At 43.1% G+C, this 18,637-nt stretch overlaps 3 protein-coding genes across 7 annotated transcripts; 1 reads left to right on the forward strand and 2 right to left on the reverse strand.

The window, feature by feature from the left end:
• Positions 1-1,377: 1,377 nt before the first annotated feature.
• On the reverse strand, positions 1,378-3,657 carry vkorc1 (vitamin K epoxide reductase complex, subunit 1). The gene is made up of 3 exons (XM_030077876.1): positions 3,337-3,657; positions 2,495-2,604; positions 1,378-2,260 (listed from the first exon to the last, which is right to left on the reverse strand). The coding sequence occupies exons 1-3, from the start codon at positions 3,522-3,524 to the stop codon at positions 2,049-2,051; spliced, it is 510 nt and encodes a 169-aa protein (XP_029933736.1). The 5' UTR covers positions 3,525-3,657; the 3' UTR covers positions 1,378-2,048.
• A 576-nt stretch (positions 3,658-4,233) lies between these two features.
• On the forward strand, positions 4,234-10,455 carry mapk7 (mitogen-activated protein kinase 7). Of its 5 annotated transcripts, none has more exons than XM_030077838.1 (7): positions 4,234-4,315; positions 5,288-5,574; positions 5,683-5,848; positions 6,545-8,097; positions 8,196-9,325; positions 9,626-9,759; positions 10,114-10,455. In XM_030077838.1, the coding sequence occupies exons 2-7, from the start codon at positions 5,292-5,294 to the stop codon at positions 10,259-10,261; spliced, it is 3,414 nt and encodes a 1,137-aa protein (XP_029933698.1). In that variant the 5' UTR covers positions 4,234-4,315; positions 5,288-5,291; the 3' UTR covers positions 10,262-10,455. The 5 variants fall into 5 exon arrangements, with proteins under 5 accessions (XP_029933698.1, XP_029933699.1, XP_029933696.1 ...); XM_030077839.1 differs by having other exon boundaries at positions 4,297-4,353; XM_030077836.1 differs by lacking the exon at positions 4,234-4,315 and adding an exon at positions 4,341-4,475.
• A 598-nt stretch (positions 10,456-11,053) lies between these two features.
• On the reverse strand, positions 11,054-14,899 carry LOC115377826 (serine protease 27). The gene is made up of 6 exons (XM_030077864.1): positions 14,507-14,899; positions 14,199-14,311; positions 13,868-13,941; positions 13,175-13,446; positions 11,861-12,021; positions 11,054-11,622 (listed from the first exon to the last, which is right to left on the reverse strand). The coding sequence occupies exons 1-6, from the start codon at positions 14,550-14,552 to the stop codon at positions 11,368-11,370; spliced, it is 921 nt and encodes a 306-aa protein (XP_029933724.1). The 5' UTR covers positions 14,553-14,899; the 3' UTR covers positions 11,054-11,367.
• Positions 14,900-18,637: the final 3,738 nt, after the last annotated feature.

Here is an 18,637-nt window from a genome sequence, read left to right on the forward strand (position 1 = left end):
AATTTGAAAATGCATGTCTTGCTACTCTGTTTCCAGTGATGCAACATGCCATCTTCACACTCTCATTCTTACACAAGACCACTGTAAAATTCGACTTACAAAGTTCCTGTTTCCCCTATAAGCTTAGCTATTCATTGTGTCTGTTAATCATTGGTAAAGAGGATGTCCGATGACATCAGTGTTCAAAAGTGGTAACTTTTTGAGTCATAACTGCAAAAATGAACTTCATATATGTTGAAACGCAGAGGATGATGGAAAGACACTGCGTAAATATGTGTGTGTGTGTGTGAGTAAGAGAGTAAATAAGTTTGCGAGGGGGAGGGAGCTTAAGAGAAAGAGGAAGAGAGTGGGGGAGAGGAGAAAAGTGCAACTAATCATCCACACAGAGGCTAAATATGGTCAAGAGTGTAGGTTGTGGTCAGGTAAAATGCGGTTTCTCTCAAAGTGACATCTGTCTTCACTACTTGTCAGCTGCCATGAGGAGCCCTAATAATAGCTGCTGAAACCTTTTCTTTGAAGTCTGTCAGCTGAACGCCATCTTGACTAAGGCTGAGAACTGTTTTGTGCAACACCTATTTTGCAGTGCACAAAGGCATCAAAATTGATAGAAGTATCAACTAACTATTTTTAGAGCTTAAATACTTTTGGGATAGCATGTGAACATGACCAGACAGAGGATTTCACTTGCACTTATATGAAATAAATTTAGAGCTACACCTACTACCTCTAAACCTCACCTATAGTCTCGGGGTCAGGCGGTAACAACACAATGAAACATGATTATGACCTCAAAATAAAAGGAAACGTTTGCCCTATTTTTGTCTGTTGTGTCTGATTAATTCATTTCCAACAGTGCCTGGCTGAGGTCTAATCTTAGTTTTCTGTTTAAACACGGGGTGTAGCAGCCCAACATTCATACTGTCCCAGATAATGGACTCTGCACTATTTTCTGCCCAGTAAATTCTGATAAAACGTCATAATGGAGCGAGATTACGTTTATTAAACAAAGAATGGAATGTGATACTGTTTAGACACTAAGATTACAATCCGAGCAAATTACCGACAATAGATGTGAAGTCATAGTTTTGTCAGACACACGAGGCCCCAGCCTGGTGTCACCTGATTAGCAGCCCTGCTCGCCAAAATGATGTGATGCCGCTCAAGAGATGATAACAAAGAAATGGCCCAGCATGACATGGCAAAACAAGTTCAAGACGTACAACCTTTTTGCCAATTTCTTTTGACAATCTACCCGGGTGAACTTGTATTTTTTGAATGGACTTTTATTGGACTGTTGATTTATTATTTAAATTCCACAAATAAATACACATTGCCACCTAAGGCACAGCTTAAACAGGCCCCAACAACTTCCAACACTTTCTTTGGTTTTGTTTTTTTTACCACATTTATGAGCCATTGCATTATGAGAAAAAGAGATTTGCTTCCACCTACTGGTGAGACAGGGAAACTGCATTATAGAAACAACACTGCTACCAATTACACGTCTGTATCGGGATGAAGGCCTGCTTAGTGAAAACTCTCACATCATCACCGTCACATCAGGCAAGAGGTAGTAATCAATAATGCAGACACAGATGATCAGCATGAGTGTACAAGAAAATACGAAAATGGCTGCGACTTTATCAGTGTTCTCGGTCAAAATCACATGTGAGATGCAAAAGCAGCTGTCTGTTTGTTGGACAAAGTGGAGTAATGTACTTTAGGTTTTGGTCTATGGAAAGTCCTTAGGTGGAAACAGCAGAAATACTCTACGAGAGAATTTGTTGTTTGCAAGAAAAACACATCCAGTATTAATCAAAGGTGCAGAACTGAAGCAGCAACAGAATCAGACAAAGGCTTTTGTTTGATCAGAGCTTGATAAGGCTCAAAATGTCACACTTTGGTGGTAACAAATCCACCTCGGCAGCGACAGACACAGTGTGCTGATTTTTCTCCATTTCATAGAGAAGTTGTTGTTCTTATCCAGTGGCAGCAAGCAGCAGACAGAAGAGGGCGCTGAAATTCACCGCAAGGCTCATTTTCATTCTCTATCCAGATTTCTCCTTTACTCCTTCAAGTGCTCCCTTTCTCTTCAGATTGGTGAAGAGCAAGGCAAAGTTGATGATATATGTTGACACGCAGACCATGCAGAAATCGCCCAGAACAAAGGCAAGGATAGATGCGAGATAGAGCGAGCCTGCCACAGACACCCAGGAGGAGAAGACCAAAAACAAGGCTGCTCTGGTGGAGACCGACAGTCCTGCAAGACAGACAGACACAGACACAGAGCAGTTCACTTCATCAATACCAAATCTTGCAACTGGCCCTTTGGGGAATGCAATTTAGGCCATGGCTTGTTTGTGGAATGTTAAACACGGGTGCAAAGCAGGCCATGCAAAGCTACATTGGACTGAAAACAATATCGTTTTGTCTAAAAACATTCAGCACCGCACTGTTTACACTGTAATTTGCTGCAGGAAAATGACAGACTAACCGAGGCCCAGCTGCAGGGTGTAAAATATGATGCCCAGGACACTGTTGGGTTGGTTCAGAGGGCTGTCTTTGTCCACGAAGAACTGGACCAAACCAAAACCACGACCCCACCTGCAAAAAAAAAAAAAAAAAAAAAAAAAAAAGAAGAGAACAATCAGACCATTCTGAAAACATTTTTAATATTTAACCTATCAGAGTGTATGGCTATTAATTACTTATGTGTACCATAGTGTGGAGGATGGGGGCACTTCTTAACAACCATCACTGATAAATGGTAAATTGATAAACTTCAGTGAATGTTTAATCCCTGTTAACAGCACTAAAATAATTATTAGTATAAACTGTTAGTAATGCCATACACATAAACACAAAAATAACTAAGCAATGTGATGCATTTCAGAGCAAATATTGCACTTTTTTACTGCACATTTGACCAGTTTCTAATATCTGATTAGAAAACATGATCAATTATCATTTAAGTGATTTTAACAGAAAATAACTATTAACTAAAGTTGAATCAGTTCATCATTTATTTGCATGGCTGTAATAGAATGGATGGGTCGTGCTTCCAGACTTTTAACACGTGGCAGTGAAGGGGGCGGGACTGCCATGGAGTGCACACCGACCCTCAGTACACAAGTAGATAGATAGATAGATAGATAGATAGATAGATATACTTTATTGATCCCAACCAGGGAAATTCTGGTAAAGTGTTTTCTCAGCACTGTAAAACAATCATAATCCATCAGCCAAGTTAACAGGCGTCAGATAAAGTGGCGATCAGCGCTGGCCACTGCAGCACACTCAGGAAATGGTAAAGAAATGGGTAAGAAATGGCTCTACCTGGAGGTGAAAACCTTGGAGCAGCTCACAGACTCCCCCAGGTCGCACATCGCCCTGTATTCGGGGTTGCTCTCCCGGGAAAGCTCCACATGAAGCGCGTAAACAGACAAAACCAACCCGAAAACGCACAGAAACAGGCGCGCCTTTCTCTCCCAGGTGGGCACTCGGTTATTCCCAGCCGCCGTCATGTTTATTCCAGGGGATTGTTTTCACACAGTTTCAGGCCTGGTGGAGCTGCTCTCTGCTTTTTCACATGTAGGTGAGAGGTTTTTTCTGCAACTCCACAAGTTGTGTAAGGCGACGCGACCTGCTAAAAACCAGATCCTCACTTTTGATTGGTGCGAGTCTTTTTGGATCGTGCACATGATTGGTCGGTGGAGAGCAGATGTTTGTCCAGAGGTGGGAGAGAGTGAGCCGGGCAGGGGCAGTCATAGGGTGGGCTCCCAGTGGACTTCAGTCTGGAGAACAGCCCCCATTGTTAATTACAGCTTTGATTTTTATTCATCAGATGAGAGTAAACAAACACTAAACACGCTCTGGACGTGTGGATGTAGGCCACTTAATGACCTGTGCATCTTTATTTTTTTTTTTTCTGTACAGGTACCAGATTAGTGTAATTAGGCCTACATTTACTTTTTATTATCAATATCATTATAATTATTATTACCCCTCTATGTCCCACGCCACATATACGATGTTTTAATTGCACTGTCATTTAACTCAAATTCTACTCTCTTCCGACAAAACAGAAAGAAACCTTTTCTTCCTCTCTACTAAGCCGCTTCGGCGCCACCCAAAAAAAAAAGATGAATATCAGATCGGCACAAACGTCCCGCCTCTCGTGACGTAGAGCTTTTCTATTGGCCGCTGTCAGTGATGCCGAGGCACGCGGTTGGCCAGCGACACGCCACTCAGGACGGAACACGGAACAGTACGAGGAAGTGGCAGACAAAAACACGAAATAGCCATGCCCTAACAGGTTTGAAACAATTACCGCTATTGTAGTCGCTTTAACAGGTGAATTTCTATTTTTATCAGTTAGATCCACGACTATGTGACACCAGAGGTGAGGTTTGGTTTATTTAGAGGGGAAAGACACGCGTTTGCCGTCGTACCTTCCTAGAGAGCCAGATGTCCAGGTAACTGGCCTCCGCCCCTGCGTAAAGGAGTGGCTGAGGCTGCTTTTTATTGTGCAGTCTAGGTACATTTACTGACCGACTGGCCCGCAGGTCATCTGTTCCTCAAACACAGCCAGGTATAGATTTGTCTTGTGTCTACCTTGAAGGGACAGACTGGTGCTATTAGACAGTAGAGCTGAGGTTTTGGCCACCAGGCCTGACGCTGGCACAGCTGCATTATCTGCACAGCCACTGCGCAAAGGTCAGGGACCGCGTGACCATGCACCCCATCCGCTGTCCCCACATTTATGTTAATTATTAATATATAAGCATATTTTAAAATACCTTCCCTTTTGCAGTATTTTCACAAAATCAGCTCAACAGTGCAATATTACTGTGTTAAATTCAGTGAACAATAAAGTTGCAGCTGGGTGTTTGTGTCAAGGGGTTTCCAGATTTCTTGGATTTGAGACTAGATATTTTGATTTGTGTTAAGTGTTAAACTGTGTATGTGCCTTACTTGAATGATGATGAGATTAAAGCATAATGTTAAGATAACCTGAGGAACCTCTAGAATCCACTCTGACCACTTTTTGAAAACCACTGGTGCATGTGGAGGTCAAATGATTCGTGATCAACCGGTTTGTTGATGGGAAAGACACCTGGAGCAGTGATCTCATTGCTTGAACCCTGAGGAAGCATTTTTATGATGTGAAACTGAAGCAGGTTTTAACACACAGTTTGCCAACAGTGACTAAAAGAATCAGTGCTGCCTGTTTAATAGATGCCATCCGTGCATCATCTCTCCCCTTGCCATTCTTCATCTTTTACAGCATCATGTCAACCAAGGAGGTGAGAGAGGGTGAAAACGCTCAGCCTGTGGCCATGTCAACCCAAGTGATGGCCACTGACAAAAGCAGAGAAAACAAGAACCATCGCGGTGCGGCAGGCGAGGCGACGGGCGGCACCACAGACACCAGCACAGCGGCCAAGAACCTGGCTCTGCTGAAGGCTCACTCTCTGGACGTGAACTTCGAGGTTGGTGAGGAGTATGACATCATCGAAACGATCGGCACAGGGGCCTATGGCGTCGTCTCATCTGCCAGGAGACGGGACAATGGTATGAAGCAGTAACCCGTACTAGTTCAATTAACACCAGCATACAAACTCAGCTCTTCACCCATACCCTGGCTCTTGTTATTCACTGCAGCATATTTACCTTCCACAGGCCAGCAGGTGGCAATAAAGAAGATCTCCAATGCCTTTGAAGTGGTAACAAACGCCAAACGCACCTTGCGAGAGCTGAAGATTCTTAAGCATTTCAAACATGACAACATTATCGCCATCAAAGACATCTTGCAGCCAAATCTCCCTCACTCTGCCTTCAAGTCTGTGTACGTACACTGCAGTTACTTTCATTATCACCACCACAGTCAAGGGTGCACAAATGAGGTTCAAATATTAAATACTAAATTAAGTGTTCACAAAAATGCATTGTGCAGTGGTCCCTCTCAATTCAAGATAACATAATAAATAATATTCAAATGCCTCAAATATTACAAAAAGCCTTTTAACGAGAATGATGTAATCAGACTTTTTAATTCAAGCCTAGAAAAAGTTAAATTGCTTACATTTTGTTTGGCCTAAAATATGTTGACGTGCACAAATTGCCTGTTTGTTTTTTTTTTGTTTTTTTTTTATTCTCTCATTTTCTTCACGTTATTGTAAAACACTTATTATTATTATTATTACTACTATTGCTGCTGCTACTACTACTACTACTACAAAAGCTAATTATAATCCTAACCCCAAAGGAATCGAGATCATTCAAAAGATGACATTTGTATCAAGTGTAGTGAAGCAAGTCCTTGTTTAAAATTACCTGCAGTGTAATTTGCCTGTTAGAAATGTCATTTGATTTGTCTGATTATCTGAGAAGTCCAGCACCGTACCATTATTGTTATGATACCATGAGGCCATGTTTATTGGTTACACATCAGTTAATCAGTGAATTAAGATGTGTACTGTTCAAATATGCAAGTTATTCAAGTCAGCATATTTTTAATATTCATTTTCCCACTTATCTTTAGGTATGTGGTACTGGACCTCATGGAGAGTGACCTGCACCAGATCATACACTCCGGCCAGCCACTAACCCCAGAGCACACACGCTACTTTCTGTACCAGCTCCTCCGCGGCCTCAAGTACGTGCACTCAGCCAACGTCATCCACCGCGACCTCAAACCCTCCAACCTGCTTGTGAATGAGAACTGTGAGCTGAAGATTGGCGACTTTGGCATGGCGAGGGGTCTCAGTTCACACCCCGAGGAGTCCCATTCCTTTATGACTGAGTATGTGGCGACACGATGGTACCGTGCGCCAGAACTCATGCTCTCACTGCATCACTATAGTTTGGCCATTGACTTGTGGTCTGTGGGCTGCATCTTTGCGGAGATGCTGGGGCGTAAGCAGCTTTTTCCTGGGAAGCACTACGTCCACCAGCTCCAGCTCATTTTGTCTGTGTTAGGCACTCCCCCTGAAGGTTTGATTGGTGCTATTGGGGCCGACAGGGTACGCTCCTACGTGCAGAGTCTTCCATCACGGGCCCCTGTCCCTCTATCAAAACTGTATCCACAGGCTGAGCCAGAGGCATTGGACCTGCTGGGAGCCATGTTGCGCTTTGACCCTCGTGAGCGAATTGGTGTAACACAAGCACTGGAGCATCCTTACCTCACCAAGTACCATGACTCGGATGATGAGCCAATCTGCGTGCCAGCTTTTGACTTTGAATTTGACAAGCTTCCAATGAGCAAAGAACAAATTAAAGAGGCAATCCTGATAGAGATCCAGGACTTTCATCGAAAGAAACAAAGCACTCGTCAAAGACTCCAGTTCAGGCCCATGGCAAGGGTGAATGGTGCTGGAGGAGCACAAAGCAGCAGCCAGTGTGTTGCTCAGACCTCAACTGTTAACCTAACTAAATCAGCTTTGGTTCCCATGGCACAACTCTCACAGGCAACACAAATTCAGGCCCAGCAAGTGATCAAAGTGAAATCACAACAGCAGCAACAAGATGCTGTCCTCCACACGCCAGCAGAAGGGAGCCAGACTTTTCCAAATCAAATGGCAACCTTTAACAAACAACCAACATCCCATTTGGAAGTTGCCCATAATTTGCCTCCACTCACTAAGAGTGAGAGTGGGCCAGTCGATGTTGACATGCCCAGTGCCAACTCTGACAGTGGCCAACCAGAGACGATAGATTTAACAACACCGGTCTCGAGCCAGGATGCTCCGTCAGAAACAATGAGAGACAGTGAGGGACAGGAGCCGCTGCCCAGTAGCCAGTCCCCTCTGACTCAGGCCACCAAGCACCAGTCCATGACCCAAGCTCAGCCCTCCATACCTGCACTCCCAACACAGACCATGACACCCCTCCCCACCACTGTGCCTTCGCTTTCTCTGTCCCAGGCACAAGCCCAGTCATTATCTCAGTCCCTTTCTCAGTCGCTGTCCAAAGGTGCCAGGGCTCCTCCAGGTGTCGGAGAGGGAACCAGAAAAGAAGGAGCCATTTCAGAGGATACTAAAGCTGCACTTAAAGCGGCCTTATTGAAATCGGCTCTGAGAAACAAAGCAAAAGGTGGTAAGTTAATTTTTTTCTTGTTATCTGTAGATATGTGGATGTTGTGGATATCTTAGTCAAAAGAGTACCTATAGCTTATTTTGATATCTTCATTGCAGATGGAGGAACCTCTGCGCTGGGGATGGATAACGGTGCCGGAGGAAGTGTATCGTCCTCGCTGACTTCTGTTCCAGAGCTGCGTCGACCTGTTACAGCCCAGGAGCGTCAAAGAGAAAGAGAGGAGAAACGGAGGAAGAGACAGGAACGGGCAAGGGAGAGGGAGAAAAAGCTGAAAGAAAAGGAGAGAAGAGAGGGCAAGCATGGGGACTCACTGGGTGGAGTTTTACTGAGTGATGATGACAAAAGCCTGTTGGAGCGCTGGAAAAAGATGATGGACAGTTGCAATGACAAATCTCAGACTCCGAATAATGACGGCCCAAAGACAAAGGATTGTAATGTGAACTCACACCATGGTGTAGCTATGAGTGATAACACCCAAGTAGCTATGAGCAAAAACACAGATAAGGAGGTGGGGAAGATTCAGTCTCATGAACAGTTGATGCCTCAAGGTAAATCCAACCTGCCTGGCTTGTTTCAGCCTCCCAACACCCAGGCATCTTTACCATACTCTATGAGCCAGACAAAGCCACCAGCAGATATAGGTGTGGGCGCCGTGAGTCGAGGAATAGACATAATGCCAGCAGCAAGTGGCTTTGTCAAAAACACACTTAAACCACACGAGAGCGGTGGGCAAAGTGGCTTCAACTGTTTGGGGAACTGGAACGGGCAGCAAGTTGAGGCGAGGCCAATGCAGCAGCAGCCACAACCCAACAGATCACCGCAGCCCCCGTCTGCAAGCTTTCTCCAGCCCCAGCTCCAACCTCAAAGTCAACCTCAGTCCCAGGCACAACCAAACCCTCAGCCTCAGTCTCAGCTGCTTCCACTGGAGACTTTTTTGACGAAGGCGCCAACGCTAAGCACCGGAGAGACAAATGGCAACGTCGATGTCAGAGGCCAAAGTAACCTTAACTCCCACCCTAATCCGTCAACTACAAGTCCTGGGCCTATGGAGAAGCTGTGTCCCTCTATAGGAGAGAAATCTGGACCGCAGACAGCAGATCCCCTCTGTGGGGCTTTAGGGGTCCCCTCTCAGCCTCACCCCAGTTTGGGATTCACAGACACGGGACAGCCAGGGCCGTCCATCGCCCCGGACATCCACACAGTAACGCTGCAGTTGTCAAAGTCACAGGTGCGTCTGAGGTTTCTTTTGGTTGGTGTCATCCTCTTTATGTTTTGTTGGTTGTCTTTTTCATTCATCATTTTACCTAGCAAGCTGTGATTATAAATGGGGTCGGCAGTGCTTGATCTTTCCTTTATCACAGCTGATTATTTGGTTACTTTTATTTTAGAGTGCTTTAAACACAAAAATCACTTGCTCCCTTGTTCACATTTTCAACCTTAAATGGAAATGTCACAGTCTCCTGCTGGCCTTGAACTGAGCCAAATACTAGGTTCACTTAACCCAATATTTCTCCATTTTCATTGTCAGGTAGAGGATATTTTGCCCCCAGTGTTCTCCATCACTCCCAAAGGCAGTGGGGCTGGGTACGGCGTGGGCTTTGACCTGGATGACCTTCTCAACCAGTCCCTCACAGACCTCCAGCACTCTGACCCCAGAGACAGGTGAGGTCCAGGAGTCCACGTCTAAGTACCAGGAAATCACCCTTCCTTCCCATTTTATTATTTATCTCAGTGTGCTTTGCTTCTCTTTAGTTTGAAACTGTAAATGACAACTTAAGCGGTCACATACAAAGCATGTTCTATGATCTGAGACACAGTAGAATAAAATGTCTGGGGAAAAAAATGAACCAAATTTTCCCCAATCCCTGAAAAGCACACTACAGAGATAAAAGGTACTTCCATGACACCAGCAGTTTTGCCTTTTAGGTGTTGCTGCTTGTTTCTGTTAAGGATACAGACATTACGTAGTGTTACCAAATGAAAAAAGATAACTCTTTGTATTTTCTCTTCCACCAGTTATGACTCAGCCCCCCTCTCTGCCTCCCTCATATCTGATTGGATCGAGGTTCACCGCATGACTCAAGCTGATCTGGAGTCGCTTCAGCAGGAGTTACAGCTGGGCTCTCCCATGATCCTCTCTGATACCATACCCCCTGACACCTGACTTCCCTTTTCTGGAATTTCAGAGGGAAAAAAGCAAGAACTTTGGCAACTTGTAGATTTTTTTTAGCATGAAAACCTTGACTAATAATTGATTAATTTAACAGCTACCTTTTTTAACAGGCACTACCAAGACATCTCTTTTCTACCATTATGTCATGTTGTGCTTTCTTTTTAATAAAGTAAATTGAGTCACCACCTGTGTCTGCCTGTGGAGAAGTAGTGGACAACAAATGATATCAATGTGTAATATAACTCAGTTTGCTGAATAGTAAGTCTATTATAGAAATAACGACCCCTGCTAAAGTGAAATATTAATAGTAACATTTTAAAGGGTGTGATGATTTGCATTTCTGCAATGTTAAGTACTCAATATCGAGTAGCTTTTGAAGGAATACATTCCAAAATGCCATAGCCCTTATATATCAGCAATTTCATGCATCTATCCTTTTGCTATACCCACTTCTTACTAATTGGATGCAGGCATCTGCAATTGTTTAGGCAATAAAAAAAGTATTCTGTCCTCAAAAATAATTGTGTAAGCAAATGGTTTAAGATGACTTGGAATTTAAACACTAACCCAAAATATTTTTCATATGTAGTTTGTCACTCAAAATGCTAAGATATCATTTTACAGTGAACCCCTTCCACCTATTGATAATTAAAGATGAGCAAATAATATCTAGGAGAGTCATGAAACAATGCAGAAAGAACAAACCTGAAGAGGTAATCTCTTGAAATATACGGTAAATAATATTAAGGCTCTTGAAGACTGAATAGAACACTGAGCTGAATTTCAACAATCTTATTAATTTATTTCAATTACAGAAAACAATTCATACACATAATTCTGATTTTTTTAAAAAGATAAACCTATCAAAACCACTATAAAAAACAGCATAATGCTAAATGGTCATGGTGCTTAAATAAGTTGCATGTACAAAATGGCTTTACGCGTGTATCAAATACTAATATAACAATTCATTGCTAAACTTGATTCACTATTTAGAACAAAGATTTGGAATAAATCTGGACATTTGCAAATAAGATAGTTCCTTCATTTGGCTTGGTTTGGTTTCTACCTTCCCGACATCCAGTTTTCACAGTGTCCTATCTCTGTAGCAGCATTATCAGCAGAGTGAACACACAGCCGAGTACAGCGGCCCAGCCGGGCTGTTTCTGATTAGCACGGCCATACAAACGGATCCCTGGTACCGTGCTGCGAATGAAGTCTGAGAAGGCAGATACTTTGGCATACACCCCGGGCCGGTTGGCCTGAGCACAACCCAGTCCAAAACTCACTACCCCAGCCTGCACCCAGGTCCCATTCACCATCTGGCACACAAGGGGCCCTCCTGAGTCACCCTGGTAACAGAGAGACAACAACAAAGGCTCATTTTTTTGCTATCACTCACTGGAATGCAACCATTTTCTCAGAACAGAAAACAATGAGGCATTATGACGGAAGAAGTTGCAGACTAAATCAATAATTTTGTATTTTTTTTACTGAGCCTTAAATGTAACTGAAAGAACACTTGCATGAACATGGCCAGGCTTCTGGTTGAACACACAACCACAACACAAACAGCTGATTGAACAGTACCTGGCAGGAGTCCTTGCCGCCCTCCTGGTATCCGGCACAGATCATGTCAAACAGGATATCCACCGTCTCCGACGGTTGCAGCCGGTACATCTCTTGACAAGAAGACTGGGAGATGATTGGCACCTGCACTTCCTGCAGCGTCCCCACTCCTGGTAGAGAGACTGACAGAAAAGAGAAGAATAAAGAGAGGATAAAGAGGAAAAGGAATACACAACTTTTACCGCTAAATACTTTTCTTTTAAAAATCTCTCATTTACTACTCAGTAATATCATCAACTGTAGAGCTGCCAAATATTTTATAATTTAGTTTCTGAAGATGGGAGAGGGACAAGGATGTAATGGAAAAGAGCGAAGGAGATCTCAGGAGACTGTGATGTCTTATGCAAAGGATGTTTATTGATGCTCAGCTGAGGAGAACAGAGTATGAGCGCTACAGGTGCCAACACTGAAGTACCACAGCAATTCTGAGGGTTGCTCACTGCATGCCTTATTTAAAGGAGGTATCTTTACTTAAGTATGCTATAGGTCAGCAGATCTGTGTTCGTGAAAGACATCAGTCTGCTCTTGTCTCACTATCTCTGGCATGTCTCAGACTTACAGCCTTGGTGACACAGTGACAGTACATCTTATCAATACAGCTCAACGGGGCCTAATGTGACCTACAGCTACAGAGAAAGTTTCCTCACAAAGGACCCAGCATGGACCAAGTACTGTAACTACGTGAAGCATTTTTAGGTACAAATCCATAATAGGTAAGGCATTCATTCTTTCAGACTGGAGCAATGGTGTGAATGACACTGCCACTTACCATTAACAATATCCACAACCCATTGATATTTAAGGGTAGAATGAACAATATTTAAGGAGGGCAGCCCATTGTAACAGACTGGCATCTGTAATCCATCTGTTTCCTGCTCAAGGATATTTCTATTGTTTACTAGTCATTTCAAATTTATTTGACTTGTATGCAGTCTTGCACTTGACATCTGTCAACACCTTGTTCAGGTTGAAGGAACAACAAGGACCATGATGGAAACAGGTCCTGGATTTAAAAAAAAAAAAAAAAAAGGAAAAGAAAAAAAAGATAATATCCTTCATAATTTGCTTTCACATATACATAAATACATACATACAGGTTATGCATTTGTATTTTATGTAAGCATTAAATGGAAGCATAGCCAGCATTGTTGAAACATTAAAAAGCCTCTGTACTTGACAAATGAGGTCCCTTTTTATCCGGAATAAAAACAAAGATCCAGCAGCCATATTTTCACTAACAGGTGTCTTTAAGAAGACACCAATATACCCACTTACCTTCATCTCGGATGTTTCCCCAGCCAGTGACATAGCACTGCATGCCACCTGGGAACAGGGTGCCAGAATCGGGCAGACAGATGGGACGGACGCGATCCGACCAGGTTACCGGGGTGGACAGCCTCACCAGCGCTATGTCCCGTCCCTGGTGAGGCTCCACGTAACCAGACGGGATCACCACCTCGCTCACAGAATGCGTCGACTGGTACGGGTTGAAGCCGTTCAGCTGGTAGCGGCCTGCATAGATGATGTAAGACCCCAAGTCGAATGGACTGAAAGAAAACAGGACACCAAATGAGACCAGCTAGACTGGAGATCAGTATGGATTTGAAATGTGAAACCTACACTATAGGCTCTATTTCCAGAGACAGGATAATGAGCTAGGTGGAATTCGTGCCAAGCAGGTGCTCTTTAGATTAGAGTTGATACACAATAGTAATGTTCACCTTAATTGCAGGGAAGATCAAGTGAATCAGCCTGCCTATGACCTCAATGTCATCATCATTTGTCTACTAAGATGTCTCAAACATATTCTATCTGAGGCACTGAGGCTCCTTCCTTGGTGGTATAAATCCACTAAAAAATGATTCAGATCGCTCATAGAAGAAGAGGGGAGCCGCTGAATTTTTGGTCATCCGTGACTCAACAGGCTGATTAAAACCGTGCTCTTCCGGCCGAGGAGAGGGCACTTACTTGGGGAAACAGTGAGCAGCTGAGAGGACCCAGTACTCAGAGATGATGGAGCCTCCGCAGACATGGCCATTGATCTGGAAAGCAAAGAGGGAGAGGGAGTGAATCACCTCGGCATCACAGGCAAATTCCTCAGTCAGCAGGTCAGCTTGATGACCAAAGACCTGGACCCACCACACCACACCACACACACACACACACACACACACACACACACACACACACACACACACACACACACACACACACACCAGTAGCTGCTCATGGGAACACCAAACATGATTAGGAGCCATTGGTTAAGATGTATAAGGTCTAGCTTGATAAGGTGAGTTACCTGAATATCCACTTGCCACGGCCAGGCCCCGTCTGAGGCGTCCGCCCCTCCCACAATCCTGTTCTCAACAAGTGGTGGTCGGCCACATTCTTGGGCATTACAAGCCAAAATACCTGAATGTAATCACAACGACCATTTCAGATTAAACAAGACAGAGTGCTGTAAGTCCCTCTCGTAGCATGTACATGATTCATAAGACTTAAAGTGGATTCCAGGACTAGTTGGGCTTGTCTAACGGGTCGACGAAGAAATAGTTAACATGGCGAGCCAGAGCAAAGAAAAGGTAGACCACGACTAATGACACTCACCTGTTAAACACCAAAAAACCGCGGCCAAGTTTGATTCTGTCGACATTTTGCGACCATTCACGAAAAATACACCCAGTTAGCCTAGTGAATTATTTCAGAGACAGGGTTTGAAACGGTTCTAGTTCCGACAAAACGTGTAAAAATCTTTGAACATCGTCTGTGCGGACCGAAACGGAGCAGTCGCCAAAACAATACCTGTTTTATCTGATGCCTGACCAACCGGATAGGCCGTACAGTTTTCAAATGGTTTGTGAAGGAAGACGTTTAGAAAGCTATCTGAGTTATCACCGCTCGATTTGTTTGTTTGTTTGTCTTTTTCGTCGACAACACCGCGGTAAAGATCCGCCAAGGCCCGGCCAAGTATCGGTGAGACTTGTGGAAGATGAGGACCGCTATCAATGCGCTACCTGTGTACCTGCTCATCGACAGCCAATCAAAACGCTGGTCCCGCCCATCCCAGCCAATCAAATTAGTGGAATTTCGCTCTAGAAAAATCTGAATAAACCTGCTGGCTTTTAAATAATAATAATATTATTATTATTATTATTATTATTATTATTATTATTATTATTATTATTATTATTGTTGTTGTTATTGTTAACATAATCATGTGCCTAGATATTTTCACAAATCATTTTCTCTTAAAAGACATAATGCCCATATTCCTCCTTTAGTTTCACATTAACACATTTAATGTCGCCTACAGTATGTTATGAACTCAAGGTAGCATAAAAATCCAAATTTAAAATGTGGATAATGTGTGTTTTCCAAATATGGCAATGTAGCAATAGTAGTAGTAGTAGTAGTAGTAGTAGTAGTAGTAGTAGTAGTAGTAGCAGCAGCAGCAGCAGCAGCAGTAATACTACTACTACTACTACTACTACTAATAACAACAACAACAACAACAACAACAATAATAATAATAATTATTATTATTATTATAATTATTATTATTATTATTAGCATTATCATCATCATAATTATTATTATTATTATTATTATTATTATTATGTTGGCAAACTGACTTTAAGTAATTTTTCCCTTGAATGTAGGGATCTATTTTCCCATGTCCCTTTGCTCCCGTATACTTGGCTGAACTGGTTTAGCAGGGTTCCTGTCTGGGATAAGCAAAGGAGGAGTGCTCAGTCTGTGTACAAGTGTGTCCATATGTGCAGGCGTTTAGTGAAAGAAGCTTGGGTCATAATGTTAGAGCTTTGCCACATTTAAGAATTATTATTGATGTTATATGAGCTTGATTTAGACCAAATCAAAGATCAAACACTGACCTTTTGTATAGCCTAAGTGTGTATATGTGTAAGCCCTGCTGTGTATGTGTGACAAATCATTTGACCACATTATGTAAGTCTGATTTTTCCAGTGGCAAATGTTTTGAATGTTCCCGTATTTTGGACTTGACTGTAGATATGCACCTGACTCTGTGAATGGCTCCAAATTCCCCTCCACAATTTGTGCACAAAACCACTTGCGCCTTACATCCTTGCTGTGGTTACTTCACCCTTTTTAATAAACAAATGTTTATTTCCTTCCATCTGTCTATAAAACTGTCTGTCTGTCTGTCTGTCTCTCCTCCCTCCCTCGACCCTCTCTCTCGTCCCTCCTCCCTCCGTGCCCCAGGCGGTGTGTCTAGTTTCACAGAGCAATTGAAGGTGACAGGGACAGAGAGAGAGGGAGAGGGAGGGAGGGACAGAGGGAGGACACATCACAGTATCGCCTGAGGCTACACAACAGTAGAGGAAGAGCGAGAGATGGAGGGACAAAGAGAAAAGAGAGAGAGAGAGAGGGAGAGGGGTGAGAGACACAGGGAAGGATTAATAGGGAATTCCGCAAACAGGTAAAAAAAAAATAAAGTTGCACAGAAAGAACAGAAATATGTTTGTGTGTGAGTGTGACATATGTTTGTGCCTATAGGTCATCGACTGTTATTCAGCTGAACACAAAAGTGTCTCCTTTGTGCGTGGGCCCCTTCCACTTTGGTCCTCTCAGTCATAATATATGAATGCATTATAGGATCCAGTCAGTAAGAGCAAGTAAGAGCAATTATAATGCACTCCCGTTTGTTTTTATTTTAAGGACTTGATGAATATTTGTCGTGGCATTGTTACCATGGTGACTGCCCCCCCCTTCCCCATCCCCCCCTTCAGCACTAAAAAACCAAGGGATGGCGAGAGAGAGAGAGAGAGAGAGAGAGAGAGAGAGAGAGAGAGAGAGAGAGAGAGAGAGAGAGAGGTGACAGGAATGAACTAACAAGATCCAAAAAAAAAAAAAGCATGTCCTGGAGCTACATGAATCTTTGCAGTGAAGCACGCGTCGTCACACACACACGCACACACACACATGCACACACACACACACACACACACACACACACACACATTATTGCACTCAGCACATAGGGATCACATAGGTTAAGCCACATTCCAACAACTGGAACACAACAACATGCAACTATGATTTTAAACAAATGAAAAGACAAAGAGTAGCCAACTAGAAAATGGAGGAGGGGTGTTTGTGTGTGTGTGTTGGTGCGTGTGTGTGTCGGTGTGTGTGTCTTAGGGGCGATAAAAACCATCTTTCTTGACTGAATTTCAATTAAACTGAACAATCTGTCTCGTTCCTCAACTTTCCTTCACTTTCTTTCCCTGTTCCTGCTCCTTTTACCTTTGAACTTGTCAAGTCCTCTCCTTTCTCCAAGGCACATCTTGGAGGAGAGTAAAGAGAGAGAGAGAGAGAGAGAGAGAGAGAAAGAGAGAAAGACAGAGAGAGAGGGAGAGAGCAGTGGGGGCAGCAAAGAAAGAATAGGAGAATATGAAAGAGAGAGGGAGCGACAGAGAGAAAGGGAGCGCAAAGTCTTGTCAACCGGAAATAAAACAAGCTGGCACCCTCCCCATCCCCGAGCCCCTGCACCCACCCCAAAGTCACATACTTCCTCTTCATTCTCTCTCTCTCTCTCTCTCTCTCTCTCTCTCTCTCTCTGTCTCTCTCTTCTCCCTCCCTGCCTCCATCTTTCTCTTCCTGTCTTCCTCTCTATCTCTCTCCTTTCGCTGCAAAGGGATATATTTATACCCCAGTTCCACTCTGCTCTCGCTCTTTGACTCTACCATACATACCGTCATACCTGCGTCATTACTTACGCCTCACATCAAACCCTGTATCCATTGCCGTGGGTTTCTGTATGCTCCTTTAACGCGCTTTGGGCCCAGACAATGCCTCGGTTGTTGTCCCATAGCTTTAAGCACAGTGTGTTGTAGCCAGGAACAATACCTTTGCAGTCAGAGAACAATACCTTTATACTCAGTGAAAAGGGTCTTGAAACTCCTGTCGTTTGTTTAGCCCTTGTGTTAAGCTGAATTTTGGTTGTATTGAATTTCTTCGCTTGGAAGTGCTTTGCAGGAACTTTACCTCCCCATTACATTATATCTTCCTTATTCCACCGGTGTTGAGATTTCACGTTTTGAGAGCTTAAGTAACACACACACACCCCGCAGTTAAATTAGTCCATGTGGCCACAATATCAGTCACCTGACTGAGAAAACAACAAAACAATGTGAAAAAGATGTCTTGAACTGATACAGTACAAAGCAATATTTTTTGTTAACAATCTTTTTTTTTTTTTACATCTAATATCCATGTCTCACTATTGACTCGGTTAAAATAGACAAATCAATAGAATAATGTGCTATTAAGCCTTATATTATTACTTGTCTTTCTCTTAATAAATACCTATTTCTATGTTAAGTTACTGATATGTTAATTTTAAAGTGGCACACTTATAATTTTTTTTTTTTTTTTCAAATTTGCTTATTCACTTCATTTCTATGCTTTATCAAAGTTGTACAAAACAACTTTATGCAAATATATTTTACAGTAGGCATCACAATGAGGGCCAATGAAAATGAGGTTGTGCGAGTGTTAACATTCAGTTTAATACAATGTTGAGTTTTAGCTGTCTGCGCGCACATGCTTTTGTGTTGAAAACTAATACACTCGACTGCCTATCAGGCTCAATATTGATGTGCAATTTATGAGTAAAATTGAATTCCATCATCTATTTATCATCCACTATCTCTCCATTATCTGTGCTTTATGCCCTACTCTCGCGGCCTCCCCTCC

This window comes from Myripristis murdjan, chromosome 19, assembly GCF_902150065.1.
Source record: "Myripristis murdjan chromosome 19, fMyrMur1.1, whole genome shotgun sequence".
NCBI lineage: Eukaryota > Metazoa > Chordata > Actinopteri > Holocentriformes > Holocentridae > Myripristis > Myripristis murdjan.

Coding starts and splice junctions, on each gene's coding strand:
- LOC115377826 (XM_030077864.1), bottom strand. CDS start 14,552: ATGTCGACAGAATCAAACTTGGCCGCGGTTTTTTGGTGTTTAACAG. Junction 14,312..14,506: donor GGTTTTTTGGTGTTTAACAG/GTGAGTGTCATT, acceptor GATTACATTCAG/GTATTTTGGCTTGTAATGCC. Junction 11,623..11,860: donor GCGGCAAGGACTCCTGCCAG/GTACTGTTCAAT, acceptor CTCTGTTACCAG/GGTGACTCAGGAGGGCCCCT.
- vkorc1 (XM_030077876.1), bottom strand. CDS start 3,524: ATGACGGCGGCTGGGAATAACCGAGTGCCCACCTGGGAGAGAAAGGCG. Junction 2,605..3,336: donor TCCAAGGTTTTCACCTCCAG/GTAGAGCCATTT, acceptor TTTTTTTTGCAG/GTGGGGTCGTGGTTTTGGTT. Junction 2,261..2,494: donor CACCCTGCAGCTGGGCCTCG/GTTAGTCTGTCA, acceptor TCTGTCTTGCAG/GACTGTCGGTCTCCACCAGA.
- mapk7 (XM_030077836.1), top strand. Junction 9,326..9,625: donor TGCAGTTGTCAAAGTCACAG/GTGCGTCTGAGG, acceptor TTTCATTGTCAG/GTAGAGGATATTTTGCCCCC. Junction 9,760..10,113: donor CACTCTGACCCCAGAGACAG/GTGAGGTCCAGG, acceptor CTCTTCCACCAG/TTATGACTCAGCCCCCCTCT.